This window comes from Notolabrus celidotus, chromosome 8, assembly GCF_009762535.1.
Source record: "Notolabrus celidotus isolate fNotCel1 chromosome 8, fNotCel1.pri, whole genome shotgun sequence".
NCBI classification, from domain to species: domain Eukaryota; kingdom Metazoa; phylum Chordata; class Actinopteri; order Labriformes; family Labridae; genus Notolabrus; species Notolabrus celidotus.
The window spans coordinates 12963606-12972419 of NC_048279.1; the positions used below are offsets into that span (position 1 = coordinate 12963606).

Below are 8814 nucleotides of genomic sequence, written 5' to 3' on the forward strand. Positions count from 1 at the left end.
AGAGTAAAAGCAATCTGAGACGTCAAGACAAATGACAGCTTTTGAGTGCCATCTGCAATCTCCAGCTTCACAAACTCAATTATTCATAATGCATTTATGAAGTCCGCTGAGACTGCGCTGTCATTCCTGTTCAAACTAACGGGAAAAGCAACATAAAGGGACAAGCTCTTTGAGATGACAATGCCCCCACAGATGGCACCAGTGTGTTTCTGCTGCCACCTGCTGGGTGAGAGCCACGACACAGACACGGCTGTTCACGGCGGCTCAATAAAGACGAGACAAAATAAGACGGAGAGGAACTATAATTAGAACTGAGGAGCTTTTATTCTTCAAAAACAAGATTATTTCTCTCATGGGCTGAGAAAAACCTTCATATCAATATGATATAACACCAGTGCACGTTTGATTCTTTCCAATCTGATTAAATCATACCTCTGTCAGTTCATTTATAGTATTTCACACCTACTGTTACAGATGTTAGGAGTAAAATCAATCATAATTTTCATTGAGTGTGGCTGTAATGACCAATCAGGATGCATCAAACAGAAATCAGAGGCTGGGGGTTAACCAGGATGACGTTCTCGCCCCTGATGAAAAGCTGGTTGACGTGCCGTGTGTGGACCTTCCCATACTTTTGGGACTGTTTCTTCTGACAGACCTCTGGATCCCGGGCCTTCACTGAGACTTTATGTTTATCCTGTGAGGTTGTGTCAGCGCCTGGAAGCTTGGACTTGGTCCTGCTGTCCTCTCTTGTGCTGAAGCGTTGAGTGGACATGGTCTTTGGGTTTGATGACTGTCTTTTGATTGATGTTTCCTGAGCTTCATGCTCCTTGGCTGACTCCTCGACTGCTGAGCTCTCCTGGAGCTTAAGCTTCTCAAAGAGCTGGACAAAGAATTCAGCCACATTCAAGTATGTCATTGACATTCTAATTTTCAGCAAATTATATCCCATTTTTTGTTCAATATTTAGAACCATGTCAGAATGGGAACTTCTTAAACAACCCGCCTACGTTACAGCCAGTGTCACAGACAAGACCTGATCCAGATGACCAAACTATGCTGGAGGACTCACAAGTTACTGATTACACAATCTTTCCTAATGCTAGTGGTCAATATTTTTAAAAAGAGGGAAAATAGAGGCAGATTTTATTGTAGAATAGTCAAGGGAAACATTATGTATTTGTTATGTTAGCAACTACAGTGATCACTCATCTAAAAATGCTCAAAGAAAAAAGATAATCGCCATTTTTGGAGGTTTTTTGAGCACATAAATGAAACACATTTTTATAGACTCATGTAACTAAAGGGAGAGCAACATTACTTCTTACTTTAAACTGCACATACAGACTGGATCTTGAACTATAAGGGGGCAGCAGATGTATTTGAGTCAGATTTATAATGAAAAGTGTCACCTACCCGTGAGATGGTAAGTGCTTTCTCATGGTAGAAAGCTTCTCCAAGCAGAGGCTCTCTGTACGTCTCATCCACATCGACCATCGCCTGACAAAGTGAAATATAAAACAATAATAAAAACGTGTACATAGTGCATACATTTCAGATTCTGAAAACATCATGACACATTTATGGTCAAGCTCACCATGTTCCAGAACTTGTCGAAGGCCACAACAAAGCCAGAGCACACTCCCCTCAGTCCTTTGAAGGTCCTGATGTGAACTTTGACCCTTATCCTCTCCTGGACACATCTGTACAGCTCCCCCAATGGACTGCCTTTACATACTGTCGAAACATCACAAAAATGTTAAACATCTTCCTGTACAGCTCACACTTTAACAGAAGTAATTCACCCTGAAGCACAAAAACATGTCAGCGGAAAAAAAGTGCTAAACATGCAAAACTCAACACCAGACTTGAAAAGAATTTGAGTTAGGATGTTAAACAGCAGGACGTGCATCCAATATCCATCTTTAAAATAGCTATTGAAGGATTTCATCGGGAGGACTGTTTATTTCTCCAGAGATTAACGCTGTACTGGAGGCTTGATGCATCAGACATTATGAATCACTATTATTTAAAACATAAGAGATCACTCCTTTTTGTTCTAATGCCAGACAAAGTGAGATGACTACGGTCCTAAAACAAGAAATATGACAGATATAAAACCGCTTTTCATTCTAACCAGTTATTTAAGATCAGTGTGTGCTACGGCTTGTTTCATATCGTGAAAATCAAAATTAACTATTTGATTCAGCTTATTGGCATGTGTATCAAATCTCTTTGAGTTATGGACTGTTTGGAGGACTCTGGAAAACAGTAATAGAAAATTTAGATTATTTAATGTACACATTTTCTCGTCAAAACTTAATTTGTATTTGATGTGGAAAAATAACAATTCAGCAAACAAATACCTAAAAATATGCTAAGAAAATTAATGATTGAGGAGTCAGACTAGTTGTGGGGAACTGTTCTGCATTCTCACCTTCATGGTAGTAATTTAAAGCCTGTTGGTTCCTTAATCAGTCTAAAACTACATCACAGTGTGAGATCACTAGAGAGAGGGTTTGGTTTTTACATTAAAAGTAGACTAGGATCCTAATGAAGTGAATTTAAAAGGTGAGAAAGTATGCTTTGTAGCAGTCCTAAATAAAGAATAGTGTGGAGGCATAAGATGAGAGACTTTTAGGAGCACTGTACAGCTCCAAACTAACTTCATAGTGCTTAAAGGTTCATTCAATAAGCTCTCAACAAAGCCTTGTTTGTGCCCCCGTAGTACATAAAAGTAGTAGTAGTAGTGGTGTTGTTGTTGTTGTTACACCTACAAGGCATCCTCGTGAGGACATTTTTCTGTGGTTTCTGTCTCCTTCTCCTCGGTGCGCTGCTGCTCTCTCCCTCCTCAGACTCCTTCACCGGGTTATTAACCATCAGCCTCTTCAGTCTGGCGATACGCTCCGGGTCCACCACCCCTTTCATCGCCTTCTGCCGCCTCTTCTCCACATTCTCCGGCTTGGCCCTTCCCCGACCTCCCTTCAGAAAGCTCTCGTAGGCTGACACATTGTTAAAACATTTGACATTTGGAAAGGGAAGCGGTACAGTCGGCGAGTACAAGGCCATGAGAGGGTCGAAGTTGTCGGAGCACACATCTATTTTATCTGCGCCATCGTCCACATCTTTACTGCCTGCCTCAGTCTCAAGCTCCGGTACTAATGGTGTACTCGAGCAGGCTGCTTGTGTTTCTTCTCTGTCTGTAGGTACACTTTTTCTTTCCCTCTCCTCCATGTTTCAAACAGTCGCAGATGAGCAGAACACACACCGTGAAGCAAGGGATCCTGGGAAAGTTGTACGCGTAGGTTAGGCCTGAGCCTTCACTCTGGTCCTATTTCAAGAAACAAAAACTGGAGCAGAGCAGCCAATTCAACACGTTTGATCCCCAAAACGTTGGAATTCTGTGAGTTTCCTACTCTATAATTAATTAAATTTCATGCTGTTCACTCAATAAGTCATTTACAACTAAACAACCCCTTTAAGGGAAACCCATACCTACACACGCACTACAGGATCCGTGAAACGTTTTCGTCACATCTTAGTTATACACGATCTTTGGTTGTAGTAGCCTTCTGCTCACCACTAGATGGCGGTAAAACATTGATGATGGTTGGCAACGTCGATGCGAATTTGATTGTAAGAATCAATTAATCCCTGATGCAAAGTAATTCAACGGGAAACACTTCAGTGAATTTCGAAAGATATTTAACTATTCGCTGACAACCGTAAAGCGTTTGTTTTTTAAATGGGTTGTTCGTAATTTCAGAATTTCAGGCGGAACTTCTGTTCGTGTTGTCTCTTGTACACTTACGACGACTTTCGATGACGGACTATACACAAACCAACGTGAGTGAGCTTGCAACTAACCAACATTATATGGATATGTCAATTTTAACGCATTTTTCTCACTAAAAATACCCTTTAAAATATTGTTGTGTGTATAACTAGCCAAATATTTAGATATATATGCGAAGTAAATGAAAGTAAAGTAAACTCGCCAGCTCACCGGTTACGAACTAGGTGTTGTGGACAAACTACAGGTCTCATGATGCAAGTCACGATTCATGTTATAGGAAAGCAATAGGGCAAAAAGACATGAAATATTCAGAATTCCATTCTGAGAACCGGCATGAGTTTTTTTTAAAACTGTCTTAAAATCGCATTAACGTAGTAACAGTGTTTCGCCTCGTAATATGACCTTCCCAGTCGTCCTAATGCTTTAATGGTTCTTACTCATGTTGTCTTTTCCAGGAGCCCCCTCATGCTGATTGGACGGGTCTGCAGATTAGGTGGACGTCTCGGGCCTTCTTGTGTTGTTGGATCCTTCGCCCGCCTTTTTACCAATTCCAGAAACATGGCCAAGAGCAAGTTTGAGTATGTCCGCAAATTCGAAACAGACGACACATGTCTACGAAACTGCTACATCGTGGTGAGACTGGACGGGCGCAATTTCCACAAGTGGGTCTCCTTTTCAAGTTTTACGATCGTCGTCTCTGTAAATAAATAAATACGCATGTTACAGATCGACAGACTGACACACCACATGAAATCATTTTGCTCTTTGTTCTACGTGTTTGTGAATGTCTGATTTAGGTTTGCAGAGCAGCACAACTTTACCAAGCCCAATGATAACAGAGCCCTGGGTCTGATGAGCAGGAGTGCACACTCTGTGATGGAAGAACTGGAAGATATCGTCATAGCATATGGTCAAAGTGATGAGTTCAGCTTTGTTTTCAAGAGGACCTCCACCTGGTTCAAGAGGAGAGCCAGGTACTTTGGTTTCACACCAGGAAATTCTTATGATTTTGACATGTTGTTGAATTTCATCAGACACTATCTCTATCTTTATCTTTTCTGGCAGCAAGCTCATGACCCATGTGGCTTCCCAGTTCTCCTCCTCATATGTGTTTTACTGGAAGGAGTATTTTGGAGAACAGCCCCTGTTGTACCCCCCAGGCTTTGATGGACGTGTGGTCTTATATCCTAGCAACCGCAACCTCAGAGACTACCTCAGCTGGAGGCAAGCAGACTGTGAGTGCTTACTTTCCTCTCACAGTTTTAACAGTTACACCTTTTACACTTGGGGAGAATTTACTCTTTTAACTGACTCTAGAAAAATATGTTGTACCAAATATCTGTATTTTGTATGTTTCAGGTCACATCAACAATTTGTACAACACAGTGTTTTGGATGTTAGTATTAAAGGGAGGACTCACCACAATCCAGGCCGAAGATCGATTAAAGGTGAGAGGTAAACTCTAGTTTAAGTTAACATATGTGCAAATGCAAATGCACTGAAACCTACAGTCAACCTGCAATAAGATAGGTATTTTTTTTAAGTCAAGATCGAGGGAGGAACAACCAGTTTATACTGGACAAACCATTAATAAGCCTGCAACACCTGCATAACCTAATTGCATCAACATATGGCAACAACTTATGACCTAATACATAAGTGCTCAAAGCAACAGAGAGAAACGTTCAATTTGTGTTGATTGTGTCAGCCCCTGTGATCAAGCGATAAAACATTTATTTTGCTCATCATCACAATCTGTGTGTATTCTATATCAAATAAATTACCCTGTGTCCTTTGACTGCCCAAATCACTTCTTGTGTAAATTTGCAGGGTCAAATGTTAACAAAGCTTGTTTTGGTAAACATAGCAGCAGTGACAGGAATGAGAAGTAACTGGTAAACCAATCAATCTTATTCCTGCTGGCCTTTTTTTGGTTTGTCGGTCACATGAAGGCATCTATATCAAATTAAGTCTGTTTCACGACCAGTCAAAAACTCCTCACAGTATGTTTAATTGTTGAACTGATAATATTGTTGTCCCTCACAGTCAGCCTGATTGAACAAATAACATCAGTGAATATTTATATCCTGCTAGAGATAAGACCAACTTTAAAAAGGTATCTTACTAATGCTGATTCATTATTGTTCACTCTAATAGAGGAAACTTTCATCCCATCCTAAAAGTGTCGCTTGCATCTTTTTTCAACAGCCGTGTATGAATTATGTTGTGTTGGTGAATAAATGTACCAATGTTAATTGTATTTCATGCCTCTTTTGATTCATATAATGATATGTTATCAGTAAGACTTGTTTAATCTGGATGCAGTTGCATCTATAGTTGTGAGATGATTTTGAGTTACTTTTTTTCTTCTTTTTTTTTTCTTTTTCTAAAACTCTGAGTGGTCTCCGGGCAATGATGCATCTAAATTCACTAAGCAGCATGAGTCACTCACATAAACATTGATTGGTAAAAGAAAAAGCTTGAACAATTTGATCTAAAAACAAACCGAAATAAAACCAGTGGGTGTTGTGGTCACTTTAGTGGTTTTGTGGATAACATGAAATCATCATAACATCCGCACACACGCTAATATTGAATCGGCCACAACACCACCTGGTTTTATTTTTGTGTTATTCTGACGTTAAGGGAGACTTTGAGATGCTCTTTGAATTCACATATTTTCATGAGGTTAGGATGTATGTGTAACCATTTTTTTTTTATCTCCCCTTAGAGAACATTAGCTGCAGACAAAAATGAGATCCTGTTCACTGAGTTCGACATCAACTACAACAATGAATCTGCCCTCCACAGGAAAGGCACTGCGCTCATCTGGGAGAAGGTGAGGTCATTTATGACAGTGACATCTCATATTTTCCGGACATGAAATCAGCCTCAATCTTTTGTGCTCTGTGATGGGTTTAGTTCTACAGACGGTTATGTGCCAGGCCTTTTCTTGTCAAGGTACAGCAATGGTGTGTGGTGAGAAAGTTGCCAGATAATGAGCAAAGTCTCCAGACAGATGAGACAGACAGATATTAAAGTTTTATCCCCTGAAATGTTGAACTGTTTCTTCCTCTCATCTATAATCTTATTGATTATGTCACTTTTTCTTTGTGTCCAGCAAGATGAAACTGTCATCAAACGCATGAAGCTGCCGAATGAGGAGGAGAAGGAGGTGCCCGTGACACGCAGCAGGAGGAAGGTGCAGGCCTACCACTGTGACATTATAGGAGATCAGTTCTGGGAGGAACACACAGACATTCTGGAGGATGACAACTGCTAACACCTCCGCCTGTTATGTAGAAAAGAAAAATACAGAGCTGAGTCACGTCAGGATGGTAGAAGTGGACCAATGACTAAACTGATTACACTGAATGTGTCGGACAACATGCCTCCTGTGAAGCTTGGTGTACTTAAATAATTTTCAAAGACTGACTTTGTAGAAGTACTCTAGCACAGCTGGAACAAATCATGACCATCATGTTTTTAACGTCTGTCACAATTTCTAAACCGGTTCTGCTGAAATTGCGTGAAGGCGTCTGTCATGTTCATAGGGAAGCTGATGATTTCATAATATATAAGAAGTGGGTGTTGTGCACATGCACAGTAGTTTGATACTGAACAATGTTGTACTGATTGAGACATCTGTACACCTCTCAGTTACCAACCCCAGTACATCTAGCTCTCCTGAAGTTCCTTTTCCATATATATCTCCTCATTTGAGATCATGAATGGCATTTAGTCTACTACAAGCATTTGATCTTTTGGCATGTCTAACTATTGGCTCTTAATATTTTTGCTGAGGATTTTTTTTTCACGTCTGTGTGAGTGTTAAACTCCTTCCTCGAAAAGAGCTGAATTTTATGTCCGACATTTAATGATTCAGGATACTAATCTGCAGAGTGTTCAATATCAAGTCAGGTTTGTAGTAAAGAAGGGTGTGTCGAAGGTAGAAATAAGCGGCGTAAAGCAGAAACCGACACCTTGGCAGTCCCCGTGGCCTTGTCTTGCAGCCAGGACACCATTTAGAGATGTGAATGGAATCAGTGGCCTGCACTGTCATCAGTGCTAAGAATACCTCACACACCCTGCGTACACTCTATCCTCCTGACATGTGCTCTGTGGAATACTTATCATCACACTTATAAATGACCGGCTCAGTATGAATGGCTGCTGGAGGCTTGAAGTGTTAGAGGCCTACTGTATTTTGTTTCTGTAGTAGGCTCGGTTACTGTCAGGTATTAGAGCCTTATTTTTGGTTTAGTGACCTTAATAGAAACATGTAGCTCTTGTACTGTACTTTATGTAACCAGGATTCAGCTCGTCTGTTTGCATTCAGGATCACATTGTTTTGCAGAAGTCTGTTATGATAAGACTTCTTCATTGCATGTTTTTTTACAGCTTAATATAGAACAACCCCTGCTATTAATGAAGGGGTGGCTCTTTGACATTAACTTACTTGGACTACTGCCAGACTCAACACATACAATGACTCGACATATGGCCTCACCAGAGCGCGTTGAGGCAAGTGCAGTTATTTAAAGGCAGCATGTGTTTACATGCAAGGATTAAACTAAAGCCCATTGGGCTACTGGTTTGACCATATAGAGGAAATAGTCAACATAACCTTTGCAAAACTGGACTCACTTGTAAAAGTGTCAAACTGGAGCCAAAATTGAAGCTCAGTATACAATACAATAAAGTAAGCAGAATTTAAAGGACATGTGCACTGCTTGTATTTGTCTCGAAAAATGCAACAAAAAAAAAGATGTTAAATAAAATACAAAATGCTCTGTAATGCAGCAGTAGCAAATGAAGTAGGTGGGACCACAATTCTGGTGGTTGGGGTATCTATCTTGGGGCAATGCAGGAAATCTGGGGCTATTATAGAATTATTAGTGGGTATAATCTGCAGCTTTAAACGGTGAACTGCATCATTCACATTAATGTTATGGCTATAAATAGAACATTTCATGTGGTCTAAACTGCTGTTTGATATCTTCGGTGGCTTAGAAAAA

General features: G+C 40.3%; 2 protein-coding genes across 6 annotated transcripts; one reads left to right on the plus strand and one right to left on the minus strand.

Moving 5' to 3' along the window:
- Positions 1–300: 300 nt before the first annotated feature.
- Positions 301–4329, minus strand: lsm11 (LSM11, U7 small nuclear RNA associated). Of its 2 annotated transcripts, XM_034689363.1 has the most exons (5): positions 4234–4329; positions 2778–3350; positions 1598–1737; positions 1417–1500; positions 301–883 (listed from the first exon to the last, which is right to left on the minus strand). In XM_034689363.1, the coding sequence occupies exons 2-5, from the start codon at positions 3232–3234 to the stop codon at positions 539–541; spliced, it is 1026 nt and encodes a 341-aa protein (XP_034545254.1). In that variant the 5' UTR covers positions 3235–3350; positions 4234–4329; the 3' UTR covers positions 301–538. The 2 variants fall into 2 exon arrangements, with proteins under 2 accessions (XP_034545254.1, XP_034545253.1); XM_034689362.1 differs by lacking the exon at positions 4234–4329 and having other exon boundaries at positions 2778–3887.
- Positions 2880–8514, plus strand: thg1l (tRNA-histidine guanylyltransferase 1-like). Of its 4 annotated transcripts, XM_034689366.1 has the most exons (8): positions 3602–3636; positions 3767–3846; positions 4252–4458; positions 4594–4770; positions 4862–5031; positions 5156–5244; positions 6528–6635; positions 6918–8514. In XM_034689366.1, the coding sequence occupies exons 3-8, from the start codon at positions 4262–4264 to the stop codon at positions 7077–7079; spliced, it is 903 nt and encodes a 300-aa protein (XP_034545257.1). In that variant the 5' UTR covers positions 3602–3636; positions 3767–3846; positions 4252–4261; the 3' UTR covers positions 7080–8514. The 4 variants fall into 4 exon arrangements, with proteins under 4 accessions (XP_034545258.1, XP_034545257.1, XP_034545256.1 ...); XM_034689367.1 differs by lacking the exons at positions 3602–3636; positions 3767–3846 and adding an exon at positions 2880–3403; XM_034689365.1 differs by lacking the exon at positions 3602–3636 and having other exon boundaries at positions 3652–3846.
- The last annotated feature ends 300 nt before the right edge of the window (positions 8515–8814 follow it).